General features: G+C 38.2%; 1 protein-coding gene across 1 annotated transcript in view; it reads left to right on the top strand.

The window, feature by feature from the left end:
- The first annotated feature begins 2,401 nt into the window (after positions 1-2,401).
- ACOT12 (acyl-CoA thioesterase 12) overlaps positions 2,402-17,082 on the top strand; it is a 56,211-nt gene continuing 41,530 nt past the window's right edge. The window contains exons 1-4 of the mRNA XM_029941223.1: positions 2,402-2,529; positions 8,034-8,091; positions 12,566-12,713; positions 16,979-17,064. Coding sequence (XP_029797083.1) covers positions 2,402-2,529; positions 8,034-8,091; positions 12,566-12,713; positions 16,979-17,064 — 420 coding nt within the window. The remainder of the gene's footprint in view (positions 2,530-8,033; positions 8,092-12,565; positions 12,714-16,978; positions 17,065-17,082) is intronic.

The raw sequence follows: 17,082 nt of genomic DNA, 5'->3' as shown, positions 1-17,082 counted from the left end.
AGATTTTTCAGAAACACCTAAGTAATTTTGGCTTTGGAGAGAGTATGTATGTGCAGAGATTTATTAACCTATTTCAACTTTCAAACTCTTTAGGGAAAATGCTTCCTTACTTCAAAAGTTGAATTTATATTTTACCATTTGTTTAAAAGATGAAAATGAACTTAAATATTCAAAATGTGCTTCGACCTTAAGACATTCCTTACATAGCTACTTGGCTACTAATTTTTATTCAGTGATTATGGTAAAAGAGTATATAGAGGTAAGCCTGGGTGGCTCAGTCAGTTGAGCGTCTGACTCTTGGTTTCAGCTCTGTCATGATCCCAGGTTTGTGGGATCAAGCCCTCTGTGCTAGATGGGGAGCCTGCTTAAGATCCTCTCTCTCTCTCTCTCTCCCTTTCTCTCTCTCTCTCTCTCTCTCTCTCTCTCTCTCTCTCTCTCTCCATCTTCTTTCCCTTTTGCCCCTCTTCCCAGCTTATGGTTTTTCTCTCTCTCTCTCAAAAAAAAGTATATAGAAAAAGTTTTCAAACTTAAATATAAGACAAATCAGAGATGTAAAAGAACTGGTTTCTGAGTATCTTTGTATGTAGAACTGTTTGAAGTGGAAAATATAGTCTGCACAATTCTGGAATGCAAACAAAGATTTATAAGATTAGTTTCTCATTAAGGATTCTTTATTCTCTTAAAATATTTAGCCAGTACCCTGAGACATGTGACTGTGTGAAGTTTTCCTTTGACCTTTACATTCCAGCAGAGATGAGGGCAGAAGAGGAGTCTTAACTGGAAAGGACCAAGGCATTTATTTGCAGGGTTGGCTCCTCCATCTTCCTTTGAAAGAATTCTATTTGCTTACCTGGCCTGAGCACAGCATTACTTTTCCTGGGCTAAAAGTTGGACAGCCTCTGCCTAAATCACAGGACTCATTGGTTGAGCTAGTCTTAAGGCAAAGGGTGTCATTAAGGTGGCGGGAATAGAAACATCTAAAAGAGGATAAAAAAGACACCTATTTTCCTTTCACAGTAGAGGAATACATAGAAAATACTCCTGTAGGTCAGTGAAGAAATTAATGTTATCCAATCATGCATTATCTTCATCAACTGAAGTCTAGCTTGCTTAGTAAGAAATTCACATCAATTTTGTGAGTAGAATTGCATTAAATCCTATCTATGTATCCACTTCTCTCATTCTAGTTATCTCTAGTACCTTGTAGTTAAGGTATTATTTAGAATTACTGAAAAGTTAATGCATCTTCATAAGTAACTATTAGTTTAATTTTAAATTAATGTGGCTCTTGGAAACACCTACTTTATTCCTCAAGGAGTAACTTAGGCACTGGGGAAAACAGAAGTCCAGTCTTTTTTGAAATACTATAAAGACAAAAAAGACTACAGGAAAACAGAGTTAACTAAAAGCCAAGTCAATGCAGATCTTAAATTACTATAGCAAGTGGTAACAGCCTCTCACAATTACTGTATTTTTTTCCTGTGTTGAATGATTACATTTTGATAAAAGAATTCATTTTTCCATTAAGCAACTTTTCAAGAGGTTTTGCTTTGGGATGAACCAAAGTCCTCATCTCTACCACAAGACCCACTGTTTACATTCAAACCAGTTGACAATAATCTTCTCAATCTATTGCTGGGTGTGTCTCTTCCCATTGCCCCCTGGAGTCCTATTGTAGAAATTATGTGAGTAAACACTTATCAGGTTGTTCCTTCAGTCAATACAGTACAGGTTAGCTGCTCCTTAGAAGGAACCAACACTGCCTCCCTGGCACCAATCCCTCTCTGTTAGTTCCCACAGAAACCTACAAAACCTAATTTAGGAGAGACCAGAGGAGAGAGAGAGAGCATGCCCACTCATCTGTAGTTATCAATCTTTTACATGAATGAAGTATGACCTGATTGCTTTGTAACAAGCCACATTCGCCTCTTCAATCAACAGCTCCTAAATATGATTTATAGTAAATGTATCTAGGCATCTAAGACTCATAAAAATTGGTAAATATAAATAATCTAAATCTATTTTAGATGCATGCTAATTTCACCTATGAACTTTTCTTCTGTGAATCTATTTCATCAAAACATGCTATTACAGTATTTTTCATGCAGACACATTCATTCAGTTACTTCAACACCTGATATGAGGGAAAGGGGCAGCTGTTGGCAGTGAGGCAATCATACCTAGTTACAACTGTTTATTCATATGGTTTTCAAAAATTAAAATAGTAAGTATGTTCTTAAGGAAATAATTAAATCATATTCCTGAAACCTAAGTATTTAATGATTGTTTACAATAATTAACTGCTCTGTACATGAGATAAGCCTTCCTCCTTCGCAAGGAGGCAAATAAAATTAACCAGGGAGTATGCTGATTAAAATGGGGTGAACTTACTGTGTCCCAAATGACTCACATGTACACTGAAAGGCAGATAGCACCTCTGGCTAGTATTGCAGACACAGCTGCTGGGCAGCGAATGAGTATGCACATACTCATTGCCAAAGTTAAGTTTTTTCTCCCTGAACGTAAAAGGTATGTAAGAGCATAGAGGTCTCGAGACATAGCAACATTTGCATATTCCCAGTGGATGACTGCCATCAAAGAGCAGTAAAGTTCTTAAAATTTTTTTAAGCTTGTATATTTTTTATTTTTGTTTTTGTTTTTTTCTTGTTTTAAGCCATCTTATTGAAGTATGCCTGACAGGTAAAAAGCTGTACATATTTAGTAAATACAACTCACTGAGTTTGGAGCTACGTATCCACTTCTCCCACCCCTTTATTACTGTGTGTGTGTGTGTGTGCGCGCGCGCGTGTATGTGTGTGTGGTAAAAACACTTATCAGAAGATATACCCTCTTAGAAATGTTTACGTCTATAATACAGTATTGTTATCTATAGACACCATTCTGTATATCAGATCTTCAGATCTTACACAACCAAAACTTTCTACCCTTTGCACCGCACTTCCTCATTTTCCCCTCACCCCAACTCCTGATAATTACCATTCTATCGCGTTTCTATCAGTTTCACTATTTTAGTTTCCACACATAAGTAAGATGATGCAGTATTCATTTTTCTGTTTATTTCACTTAGCATAAAATCCTCCAGATCCATCCATGTTGTTGCATATAACAGTATTTCCTTCTTTGCTTAAGGCTGAATAATTTTCCATTGTATATATGAATAACATTTAATAAAATCCAGTCATCCATGCATGGACATTTAGGTAGTTTTCATATCTTGGTTATCGTGCATAATGCTGCAATGAACATGGGAACAAAGGTATGTCTCTGGGATCCTGGTGTTAATTCCTTCAGATAAACACTCAGACGCAGGATAATTGGATCATATGGTGGTTTTATTTTCAACTTTCTGAAAATTGGTACAGTAGCTGTACCAATTTACATTCTCACCAACAGTATACAAAGTTTCCCTTTTCTCCACATCCTTTTTATCTTCTGTTGTTGTTTTCAATAAACTACATCCTAACAGGTGTGAGGTGATATTTCATTACAGTTTTGTTTTGCATTTCCCTGAAATGAGTGATGTTGGGCACCTCTTGGCCATTTGTATGTTTTCTTCAAGTCTGCCCATTTTTTAATCAGGCTATCTGATTGTTTTGCTATTGAATTTTAGGAGTTCTTTTATATTTTGAATATTAACTCCTTACCAGATACAGTAAAACCTTAGTTTGCAAGCATTATTCATCCCAGAAGCATGCTTATAATCCAAAGCACTTGCATATCAAATCAAACTTCAAGAACCATTGGCTCACTTCTGACAATGTGATGTTCAGCATTATGTACTTTGCATGTTGCAAGACGTCACTCATTTATCCAGTTAAAAATGTATTAGAAATGTTGGCTCATCCTGCAGAACACTCACAAAACAAGTTACTTGCAATCCAAAGTTTTATTGTATATGGCTGAAAAATATCTTCTCCCATTCTTTAGGTTACTTTTCAATGTTGCTGATTGTTTCCTTTGCTGTGCAGAAGCTTTTTAGTTTGATATAATCCAACTTAATCATTTTGTGTTTGTTGCCTGTTCTTTTGGTGTCATAACCAAAAAACATTCCCAAGACCACTGTCAAAGAGCTTTTACTCTGTCTCCTTCTAGGAGTGTTATGGATTTCAGGTTTTATGTTTAGGTGAAAAAAAAACATAAAAATTTGACTCCCCTCAAAAAGGAAGATAAAATATGTGTAACCTCTAGAAAAAAAAAACACTTCAGATATTGACTTTCTAAATTACTTTTGCTTATTAAGAATATTTTGATTATCTAAAAACTAAAAAAATAAAAGATCTCCTATTCTAGCAGTGTAGGTAGTGTCAGAGAGAGACAAATCATAGTCTTAGCTGACAGAAAATGTGGGTTATACTGTGAACAGGCTATTTATGTTCCCTCCAAGCCTCAGTTTGTTCAGCTCTAAAATAAGAACATTGGCTTGAAAAATTTCTAAGCACCATCTCAAGGAAGTAACAGTGACAAAATACTTCTTAGTGCTATTCCATTTTGATAATACTAATAATAATGCTATATCTAATATAAATAATGTGAAGATAAGATCTTATAAATAGCTAGAAAATCATAATGATGTAGAGAAATAATCAGGAAAAAGTTTTAATCTTTTTTTGTCTGCTAATAAGAGCAAGTTTGGGGGTCTTGTTTTTCTGAAAATTTACCACTAATTTTTAAGGTAATTTTCCTGCCTATAACAGTCAATTCTCATTGAAAATGCCAGGGAAATAGTCTAATAATAACAGGTTTTTTTCAGATAACTAGGTTCCTAAATAATCACTTAAGAGGCTTGATAAAAGCCTGAAATGACATGATTAAGTATGTATCTTGCTCATTGCATTAAACCTATTCATATTTTTAACAAGAATAAAAGAAAAACGTCTATCTCTGTACAAAACTTTTCCCCTTGACTACATTCTGAACTTACATTGTGCCTAAGCTCTAAAACTCTAACCTGGTGCAGTTGCTAATAATATTTCAAGAACTGAGGTATTAAAGCATAAAAATACATTTTTATGATGTCATCTTGTTCTTTTGGAGATTGTCCATTCTTTTTCATTCATTTGAAGAGAACTTTAAATGTCCACTTCAGGAAAGAAAGCTACCTTAAGAATACATTGATGCAGTAATGAGATTTTAATACCTGAAATGCTTAGAATGTGAAGAAGACATACTGATGAGAAAAAGATGTCACAGGAAAGTAATTTTAATGAAGAAGTCTGAAAATGCTCAATGTCTAAAAGCCATGCAAGTGGTTAACATCAGACTTGACAGAACCTAATTTTGTAGATAAGGAAAGAGGAAGAGGAGGCAGTTACCCGATCATATAATTGCTGACAGTCATTTTATAAAACCTTCGTTCTTTTGTCTATGATTTGTTACAGACACTTTTCCTTATTTGGTTGTGCAATTTGTTCTGAATTAGACTACAATTAATTGGATGCACTCTATATCTGCACAGATCCATTATATGTTGATATATATGTGGTTTTTTATACTTGAACTCACAGTTTTTGTATAGTTTTGTATTTTACTTTGATTATGTTTTTGGAATTCCACAAGAATTAATGTATATAATTTAAATTGTTTAAAAAAATTTTTAATTGGGCTTTATTAATGAAGACTTCTTTAAATGGCTAAAATTACATTTTTTATGTTTAACCATCCTCTATTATACATTTACCTGTTTCAGTGATACTTGTGTCTTGCAATTTTGGATATGTTTTAGAATAAAGTTTCATTTTACCAAAAAAATTTGATAAATTATGCTGAATTTCTGAAGATATAATAAGTTAAAATAACCAAACTCTTAGGGATAATGTTTCAAATTATTAAGAATAATTAATTTATAAGAATACAATCATGGCAATATTATAAAGAATAATAAATAAAAAGCACAAAACATCCAGAAAACTATTGTCATAATCTCAAGTATTAAGTTGACTCTGAAGTCAGTTCAATTGCTGGCTCCACCATTTCCCATTATGTGATAAGGTATTAATTTGTGCCTATTTTCAAACTGTAAAATAGGAATTATTAACAGTACCTACAAAAATCCATGCAGGGTCTCATGCCAATTATGTGGAATCATGCATATAAATCACCTTGTATACTGCCTGGCACACTCAACTATAAATATTGCTAAGATTACTAATAATAAAGTCTAATGATTCTTTATAATTAGAAAACACTAAAAATTCTTAGGTTGATTCAATTATATGAATGAATATGTACTGCTTATCAAAATAATTTGGAATTATACATGCATATTTCTCTTAAATCCAACTGGTAAATTTCCTTTTCTTAATTTGAAAAAGTAAAATTTTGCTTTATTTCAGCCTATGAGATCCACTGGCTAAGAATTTACAACTTCAAGTATTTTTGATTAAAAATCTCATGATGTTATAGAACTAAAGAATCACATTCTAACTAGGTTTAGCTTTTTAAAAACTTACATATCTAAATTGTCTTTCATATTAAAATCAATTATAGAGAATTAATCAGAAGTCTCAAAGACAATTTGCTATTAATTTGCTATTTGAGAAAAAGAAGCATTATAGTAAGCTAATATAAAAAATCCAGTAGAACTATGTGTTTTGTAGGGTATGTCCTGGATTCGGGTTAGATTTGGTCTCATCATAACATATTCTATATCTACATACTATGCATTAATCAAGGTGGCAGAACATCCATAAGAATAAAAGATTTTATATTTGCTATACTGTAGACTAAACCAAGAAAGTGGGCCAAAGTACTTAAGTTCAGCAAGTACTGAAGTTTAAAAAAGTGGTTTTTCTTAACCCTCTAATATCAAGAAATCCAGTTAGCTTATCTGCCCAATATTTGCATTATTGCTTCCTAGTCTTATTCTGGGTCTCAGCCCAACAGTCACCTCTCCCAGAGAGCTCCTCTCTGACCAAAGTTGCCCCCCACCCCCATTTCATGCTTTATTTTCTTCATAGCATTTATTTTGATGTTAAATTATCTTACTTATTAGTTAATCTGTGTGTTTATCTTTGGTCTTTTCTTGCTAGCATGTGAGCTCTCTGAAAGCAGGAAGTCTGACTGCCTTGCTCATTACTGTGCCTAGAAAAGCATCTGGCACATAGTATGAATGAATGAGTGGCTGAATGCAGTGGCTGAATATGAATCACTAAACAGTAGGTTTACATCGTCATCATTGTTCTCTATTGGGGTTTGGGGGTTGGAAGTGGATAAAACACCACATAGTTAGATTCACATGTTGTTTCCCAGACACCTGTCCCTATGTAATAGAACAATGAAATGACAATGCCCTTACAGCACAAGGGGCCTCTGCCATGATCCTGCACTTTGAAAAAAAAAATTAGTGCTGGTTTTTGTTTTGTTTTTTTTGAGAGACAGAGTGCGCAGGGGAGGAGCAGAGAGAGAGAGGGAGACAGAGGATCCAAAGCAAGCTCTGTGCTGAGAAAGGGGAGCCCGATGTGAGGCTCAAACCCACGAACCGTGAGATCATGACCTGACCTAAATCAGACGCTTAACCCACTGAACCACTGCACTTTAAAGTTTTTTTGGTTTTTATTTATTTTTGAGAGACAGAGAGAGTGCAAGCAGAGGAGGGTCAGAGAAAGAGAGGGAGACACAGAATTCAAGGTAGGCCTCAGGCTCTGAGCTAGCTAGCTGTCAGCACGGAGCCTGACATGGGGCTCAAACCCAGGAAACGAACCTGTGCGATCATGACCTGAGCTGAAGCCAGATGCTTAATAGACTGAGCCACCCAGGCGCCCCTGAACCACATAAAGGGCCCCGCATATCACAAGTGCACTCACCCAAATGTGTATTAAAGCACATATGAGGTACTCTGCCTCTTGGGGTCTGGCCTTCAGCGCTGACATAGCATTATCCTTAAGCCTAAATATCCACTCTAATGGGTAATACTCTTCAGACCCTAGGAAAATGCCTGTCCACTTTGCTTGCCTTATGTTCTCAATCAAAAGGGGGCTGTGTTTGAATTTAATAAAGGTTTATTTTTTTTTCAGAGTCAGTGATAAACACTGCTTTAGAGAGTATGAGAATCTGAGTGAGAGAATTTCTCAGGTAAGTGAAAAGAGAAATTAATTCACTTGCCAAAACTTTACTGTGGGATGGTTGTGTATACAATAGATGCTATTGCATACCAAGATACTTCCCAGGAATGCTAGCTCCCCCCCCCCCCCCCCCCCCCCCCCCCCCCCCCCCCCCCCCCCCCCCCCCCCCCCCCCCCCCCCCCCCCCCCCCCCCCCCCCCCCCCCCCCCCCCCCCCCCCCCCCCCCCCCCCCCCCCGCTGCCACCACCACCCCACCCCTGGTCATGTTCCAATTCCTGGCTCAGGAGATCCTGGGGAATTAAGTCAGTACTTATAACAGCGGCACCTCGTGGCCATGTAACTTTCTATCATATGGAACAGTTACTCATCCAAACATCACCAGCCCATCAGCAGAACAGACATGTATATCATTAATTAAATTCAGTTGTGTTTTACACTTTGCCAGCTTTCTATTTTGTCATCATGAATGTACATTTTTAAGATGACATGATAACACATATTTAACAATTTTCTCACTTGATTTATAATCTTCAATATTTAGACATACGGTATATGGGCCTCTACTTGGACTCTTGCTCTAAGACCCACAATTTTTAGAGACAGGATTACAAATAAAAAGAATATGTTCTGCCCTTGATCCCTGTTCTGGTTACTATTACTGCCTAACAAATTACCCCCAAACTCAACAATTACAACAACCATTTTATTATGAAAATAATTGTGTGTATTAGCAACATAGGAACTCTTTGGCTGGGTAGTTTTTGCTTGGGGTCTCTCATGCATTTGTAAGAAAATGTCAACTGACAGTATCATTCTCAAGGCTTGACCAGGTTGGTTATCTAAGGCTCACTCAGATGAATGGCAGTTAAAGCTGGCCATCAGCCTGGAGCTAAACTGGGACTATTGACCAGGGGCCTACTACATACCTCTTCAACATGGCAATCTCAAGGAACTTGGATATTATAGGCTGTCTGCCTCCAGAAAGAGTCCAAAAGACCCAGGCAGAAACTCATGGCCTTTTATGACCAAACGTAGGAAGTCAATAATATCACACAGTCACAAAGTATGCACCTTATTGTTGGAAGCTGTCAGAAGCCTGCTCAGATTTAAGGAGAATGGACAAAGACTCCAAGTTTCAATGAGAGGAGAATCAAGTATCCATCCTTCTTAGGTTAATTCCTTAGTCTCCCATAGGGACAGGAACTGACCTGGATCTGTTTGACACTGCTTTGCATACCCAGCAACACCCATGTAGGGCTTATGAGGTAAAGCTCATGGAAACTGACCAGTTGCCTGATTTGAGGACACACTGATGAGTATGTAGGTTTCTGCATCTCTAGCACCATTAGCTACATGGCTGAAAAACTGATTTCAAAATTGATGTTAAAAAAAACTATTTCCAATATAATATTTCCTTTGTTTTAGTAAGATACTACATCAGGTGCAATCAAACATCATTATACAAGTATATCACCTACCTGAGAAAATTGACCTAAAATAAAAGTATGATATTATAAACTAGATTGATCACTCACCTGATATGAGCTAAAAAGAACAGCTCTGATGTCACTCAGGGATTGGAAAATAGAAATTAATATTTTCATAGGAAATAACAGCAATTATAAGAGCATTGTGGTGGTATATCAGAAATCTTTTGGTTACACATGACAGATAACCAAAGTCAAATGGTCTTAAAGGAATAAAAAGGGGAGAGAAAGTACAAGGGAACATAGGAAAGCCTTATTTGTTCATGTAATTGGAAAGCTCCAAAGTGATTTCAGGTGTGGCTTGATCTAGCAGTTCAACAAAATTATCAAGAACTTGTCTTATCTCTACTGAAACTGAGAGAAACAGACTTTACCCCTTCCTATACTTTCTTCTTCCTGAACCCTAGGGTCATAAATAGACATATGACCTAATCTTGGTCCGGTAAATGTTCTTTCAGGTCTTTAGATATTGACCAAGGTCTAACAGGAAGGAGAACAGGCAAGACCATACCAGAATCTTCTGGTATAATAAGCAGCTTTGCTTTGCTTTGCTTCCCAGTCCTGAGGCATAGCCGTTGCTCCTGCCTACTGTCTAACCTGGTTTTACATATCTAGTCAATTCTGAGAGCCCCAAAAGCATCCCCCTTGCTTCGGATGCTTAGGTCCTGCTGCTTGATTAACAAAGCAGTGAAGACTTTTTCAATGTGGCCAGCCAGAGGAGAGCTTCCCCATCTCTGTGTCCTCATGGCATTGTATATCCTATCTTTTGATATGCCCTTACCACATTACACTACTGATTTACCCATCTGTGTTCCCTACCAGACTGAGAGCTCTCTGAGAATAGGGGCTTTGGTTTATGCTTAGACCAGTATCTGGTCAATATTAGATATATAAAATAATGTATTTAAATAATTAAATAATTAATCTATTGGAGAGAAAATACATGCTGTATTAAATGATTCTAAAATTTAAGGCAGTATACTAGTAAGCAGAAAGCATAAGGACTCTTTACAAAGTGTGGAACTCCCAAAAAATACTGTCTTGTGAGAAGTAATTGCACACTCTTTGTTTCCCACTAAAAGGAGCCAGGCTTCCTTAAAAATGCCTAGTTCCAGGGCTGGGGAAGCAAAAAATACAAGATGAGACTGCAACATGTGTTTGTACTGGAAAATGAAGAATTATAAAAGAAGAAAAGAGATCTTTCAACAACAACAACACCATAGAAGCCAGCCTGTGGAGGGGGGGAGGGCAGTTCCTTTTGACCCAACTGAGGACAATTTGAGCATAAAAATGAATAATGACAATGAGAGAGTAGCCCATTGAATAAAAAAGGAAACCATGAATCCACAGACATACACATAAATTAGTGTATAAGTTGAAAATTTAATGAAGAATGAAATATTTATATAGTTTCAAAGTACTCCACACAAAGTGCTTATAAATTACAAAGCCTAAAGATACCACCTTAATCAAATGACCAAAATGAACATTATTGGGGCACCTGGCTGGCTCAGTTGAGCACCCAACTCTCAATTTTGGCTCAGATCATGCATGATCTCATAGTTTGTGGGGATTGAGCCCCATGTCAGGCTCTGCCGACAGCACAGAATGTGCTTGGAATTCTCTCTCTCCCCCTTTCTTTGCCCCTTCCTTTATCTCTTTCTCAAAATAAATAAATAAACTTAAAAAATTATTTTAGAAATGGACATCACTAAATGGGACAGAGTAAAACTGCATTGCCTGATAAGATATACAGAGAATGCAACATCGTTTTGTGACATTCCTGCTGAAGATGCATAAACTTATCTAATGACAAGGAGATACCAGAAAAACCCAAATTGAGGGTCAATCTTCAAAAATTCTGGCCTAGAACCTTCGAAAGTGGCAAGTCAGAAGATTGACGACTCCTTCTGGGCTGAGAAAGGAGACAGAAATAACAAGTGAATGTAACATGAAACATTGTCTCCCTTGGGACCATTGGTGAAACAGAAACAAGCCCAAGGATCAGAGGTAATAAGGTATAAATGTTCACTTCCTCACTTTAACAGTGTATTCTGATTAAACAGGAGAATGTCCTGCTTACAGGAAATTCAAACTAAAGTATTTAGGAGTAATAGATCATCAAGTTGTCAACTTACTCTCAGATGTTTCAGGGAAAATGTTTGTATGGGTATTTCAACTTTTCTGTAAATTTGTGATTATTTAAAAAACATGGACACAAATCAGGATTGACCTTCAGTCTAGTAAATGGTTAACAGAAAGATACAATCTGAAGAGCTGCCCACAGCCAGTTTCCATCCATATTTATCATTCTGTCTCATCCTTGTTAGAATGATTTGTGTTTCTGTTGCACTTTCACATGTTATCTATTAAGCTACAAACTCTATGAGGTCAGAGACCCATCTGTTTCACATATCATTTCATTTATCTAATGCCTAGAATAGTCCCTGGGTCACAGTAGGCACTCATAAGTATGCACCAATTGAATGATGAATGAATAAGTGAATACATGAATGAATGAAGAAGCTTAAACTAGAAAAAGCACGACCTTTGGAGTAGCTAAGAGAAAATCTAGACTAATGAGTTTGAATTTGGGCTCTATTCTACCTTGTATGGTCTTGGGCAAGTTGCTTCAGTTTCTTCATCAATGAAATGGCAATTACAGTAGTCCTCATACTTCACAGGGCTGTGTAGCAGGTTATGAGTGTTGATGAAATTATCTGGGCTTGACTTCTCAAATAAAATCAGCTGAGTGACATATTCAAGGTCAACACCAGAAAGAGGAGAGTCCTACTCAGACACAAACACATCTCTCTGGACCAAGACTGTGGCTCTTTGTCTTGCATTACTGCTTCCTTTAGTGATTGTCAAGGGCTCTGGTTAAACTAAATACACACTCGGGAAAAGACTGAGATGAAAGCTCTATCCCCTTGACAAAAGACACTACAGCAAACATTAGTGTACAAGAGAATCACATGCAATTTTTGTTCCAACACAGATTATCACCCCCACTCCACAATTTCTGATTCAGTATGTCTGGGTAGGGCCAGAGAATGTTGCCACAGAACAACTCCCAGGGAGGGCATTAGCTGAGAGTCAGCTTCGAAAGCAAGGAAATGCTGAGGGCAGGAGACAGAGGAATCTGGGTGAATCTAGAGGCAAATGAAGGTCAGCTTCAGGGGCTACGAAGAGATAGGAGGGCTCTGCCATCAGACATTAGCTCAATCTCTACCTTTGTCTCTGAGACAAAACGGACCAATTCCTCTAACGCCAGAAATGACCACAACTCACCCCATACCAAATAACATAAGTCAAGTAGCTCTAAAACTATTTTTTTAATTTGAATTTATAATTTAGAAACCTACCAAAAAAATCTCCAGTATTCAAACCATTTCACTGGAGAATTCTAGAAAACATTTAAAGACCACCAAACCTACGCAATGTCTTCCCAAATATAGAGGGAATGCTACCTAATTCACTTTATGAATGTAACATCAAAACCAGACAAAGACAGTAGCAAACAAGCAAGCAAGAAAGAGTAAACAAACTATAGACCAGTAGCTCTCAAAATTATAGATATAAAAATTAACAAAATATTAGGAAGTAGAATTCAGCAATATGTAAAAAGAATTATACATCATGACCAAGAGGGATTTATTTTAGGATGCAATCCTGGTTCAATACTTGAAAACAATCACTATAGTTCCCCATCATGCCTAGGATGTAGGTAGGGCCCAGCAGTTTTGGGGAAGTGAAACAACTGGACGCTCTATTACGTGGCTTTTGTTCAAACAAAATAAAGTGCTACACTCCACATGCATTAGGTGATTCCCCAGTTTCACACCAGCTGCTTGTTTCTCTGAGAACTCAGGCCACTGGAAGCAAAGGGACAAAGAGGAGAAAGGTTGGCTTGAGGCCCCAGGAGCTAAATGGGGCAGTCCAACGTCCCCAAGGAGAGACTGATCCCAAGAGTATGGTCCAGAAGCAAAGAAGAGGAAGAGACCCTGGAAAAAGTCGGCAACCGAAATATAAGAAAGCCCGTTTTGGAATTTTTGCTTAGAAACTCTGTATTTAAACTTTGAACTGCATCCTTATAACTAGAATTTGAACTTGAAAACACTGACCTGACACCTTTCATAACATACGAAAGGTAGAGATAGAGTCTGATAACTAATAAAGTTCATATGAAGAAGAATTCTTTGAGCTACCAACCTTTCTGTCTGGGATTCATCTCCTAAAATGAAAAGACTCCCAGCTGCCTCTGATATTCAGCACTGTGTAAGTATCATGGCTTTCTGTGCCCTGCCTGAATTCCTCAGCACTCACTATGCCAGTGCCCAGTACAATCTGTCGGTGTCTTAATGCCCACTGAGGCAAAGCTCTATCTGAGCGCTCTTACCAGGCAGTCGGCATAAGTGTTAGGGAGTTAATGCTCCCCACAGCAGCCCTTGGTCAGTGGAGTCTTTACCCTCCAACTCCCCCATCTCCAGGAGGGGTAACTTAGGCTGTTTTTCACAAACTTTAATGTGCTTATGACTCACATGAGAGTCTTAATAAAATGCAGATTCTGATTCAGCAGGTCTGGGGTGGGGCCTGAGGTTCTGCGTTTCTAACAAGCTCGCAGGCAATGGTCATGCCGCTGGTCTGGGGACCCCACGATGATTCTCCTGTCAATGCCCGCTGCAATTTCCTCCCAAATAAACTGTTTGCTTTTCAAATTCTGGTTGGAGGATATGCTTTGGGGGAAGTACTTTTTTTCCATCTCTCTTCTTTTATTTTATGTCCCTTGTTCTCAGTTTTCTAGAAGCCTGACTACTACCTTGCAATGTGACCCAGGGCAAACACTTCATTTCCTCATCTCCAAGAATGAGGAGGTTAGGCTGTCTAGTTTCCTTCCTACTCCAACATTCTAAAGAAGTACTCATTATTCTAGTGATTATCATACTTTCCACACTCCTCCTGATCTGCTTCCCTGCTCTCCTACGTGACCTTTTAAAATCAAGCTGGCTTCACATTCTGCTCGTCTTCAAAAGATGGCTCTAAACAGAAATGGAAAATGGAAGCCTTTTCTTTAAACATAATAGCAAAAATCCTTGACAGATAAAGGATATAGCAAATGTTCACACATGCAGATGACATTTTCATTGTGTGGGAGAAAAAGAGACCGTTCAGAAAAACATAAGAATAGTAGTTTCAGACAGAGGCTGAAAACAATCAGTGAGAAACCAACAAAAGATATGAAACCATAATCAAAGGACATTTAAATAGGAGAAAATACACAACAGAAAACACAATAGTGGAGTGTGTGAACTTGTCTGCTTTGGTACCAAACATCCCTTCACTTACACATGCAAGGCACCCCCTTCCAGCTAGTCCCTTTGGAAAGCTACCTTCTCACACCTATGCTTAAAATAGATTGAAATTCCTCTGGTTTACAAGAAACCAAAGAAATGAACACATATATAATATTACCACATTAGTCACCATTTTTGAACCCAAAATAATAAAACCAACAGGACACAAACCTTATTCTTGGTAACTTCATGCATTTCCTAAAATATTAATAAATGAAATCCATACATGTAGCTATCAGTTTTGGCTGTGCAACAAATAATCCCATATCACAGGACATAACAACAAGTAGTTATGTCTGATTCATGAGTCTTCCTGCCTGCTGGGTGGCTCAGCTTCAGGCTGCAAGTCTATAGGTCAGGTGCATGGCTATGCAATAGGTAAATTCAGTACAGCACCCAGATGCTGATATAGAAAGCTATTCAGGCATAAAATCTTTCCATGGCAGAGGTCAGACATTCCCAAGAACAGGAACACGTGGTGCTCGGAAGGGCTAGGCTTGGAGCTGGTACACCCTTAACTCCCCATGTTCCATTCCAAAGCAAGTCATGTGGCCAAAGCCCAACATTGATAAATGCCCCCATGAAGCTATCAGTGAACAGAATGAGTATGTGCTAAATACTGTGATCTTCCAAAATGGTTGTAGGAACTCTAGAAGCATTTTCCAAAGAGGGATGATATGAGTAATAACATCGTTTTTGAAATAAGTATATAACTGCATATGAGGACCATCTTGGAGGCGTGGATTTTACTTTGTTTTAAAAAGTCATTTGTATACGTCCAACTTCAGTTCAGGTCATGATCTTCCAGTTCACAGGTTCCAGCCCTGCAATGGGCTCTGTGCTGGCAGCTCAGAGCCTGGAGCCTGCTTCAGATTCTGTGTCTGCCTCTCTCTCTACCCCTCCAGTGCTCATGCTCTGTCTTTCCCTCTCTCAAAAACAAAAACAGTAAAATAAAAAATAAAAAGTCATTTTTATGCTTTTTATAAGCCAAACAATGCTTGCCTAACAGTGCATCCAATGTGTATGTATGCTTATGTGGGATGGAAACCTCTTTCAAAACATCTTTAAAAGGAGAAGCAAAATTACCAGAATCTCCCATTCTAATGTCTTTAGGCTGGGGCTTAGCAGGCTGCATAGGGGTGAGAAAGCATCACCAATTTGTTGGAAGGGTTTAGGTTTTGTGGTAAGCTACTTTGGACAATCAGGAGCCCTGAGTTCCAGCTACATGCTCCTACCTTCCTAGCTGTTCCTATTATATAAGCTGCATGCCTGGCATGTCGCTTCATCTCTCCAGGCTTCCATTTCCTCACCTATAGACGGTCTCCCGGGTGCAGCCAGCCCTAACAATACAGTAACTATGAATCTATTATATGCTGGAGGTTTTCTGGTGTCACTATTTCCTGACTGAGACCTGCTTTGTAAAGTCACTGATTTCAGCTCTAGAAAGTGTAACAGCTTTTATGTGTTAACAGATGAGAATGAAAATTCTCATTTAATGTTCTGGGTTTTGTCTCCTGAAAAGGTAAGAGTCTCTTGGGATTTACTGGGATTATGAATAGTGAGGTGACAGTTTCTAATCTTAATTTCTCTAGATTAAAACCAAAAGATTGCCTTTCTTTGTTAAGTGACTCTGGCACGCCTGCAAACATCAGCACTTTGCGTTTGCTTGGCAGTGGGGGTCATTTCACAACAAACTAATCAGTAACAAAGGGTTAGGGGGAGCTATTTTAACATCCTAAGAATCAGAAGGTGTATTTTGAACTAAGGCTTGAGGAGTTAGTATCCACTCTACCTGGCAGTCAACAGCCAGGGGGAAAGAAACGTAGTCACTCTCCTAAAGCAAAATGTCCGCATTCTCTGGACAGCATTTAACAAAATCCTTAACGTCCCATGGCCTGTCAAGTACTTCAGATGGATGTTAACCTCACTACTTGTTTACTCAGCAAACACCTGTATCGCCTCCGCCAGGCACACGCTGCGAGTAACATTCGCTACCTCATTTACTTCTCTCCCCAGTCCTCTGACCTAAGTACTGCTGTCCTCCCTTTGCAGTTAAGAAATTCGGGCTGCTTCCAGCTCTCCAACCTCGGTGGTCCCGGATTTGGCTTCTGAGAACGAGGAGTTCTTTTTCGCGCTCCTCGCGGTATTCCCGGCACCTCAA

This window comes from Suricata suricatta, chromosome 6 (assembly GCF_006229205.1).
Source record: "Suricata suricatta isolate VVHF042 chromosome 6, meerkat_22Aug2017_6uvM2_HiC, whole genome shotgun sequence".
In the NCBI taxonomy this organism is placed as follows: domain Eukaryota; kingdom Metazoa; phylum Chordata; class Mammalia; order Carnivora; family Herpestidae; genus Suricata; species Suricata suricatta.
This window is presented reverse-complemented; position numbering and strand designations above follow the sequence as displayed.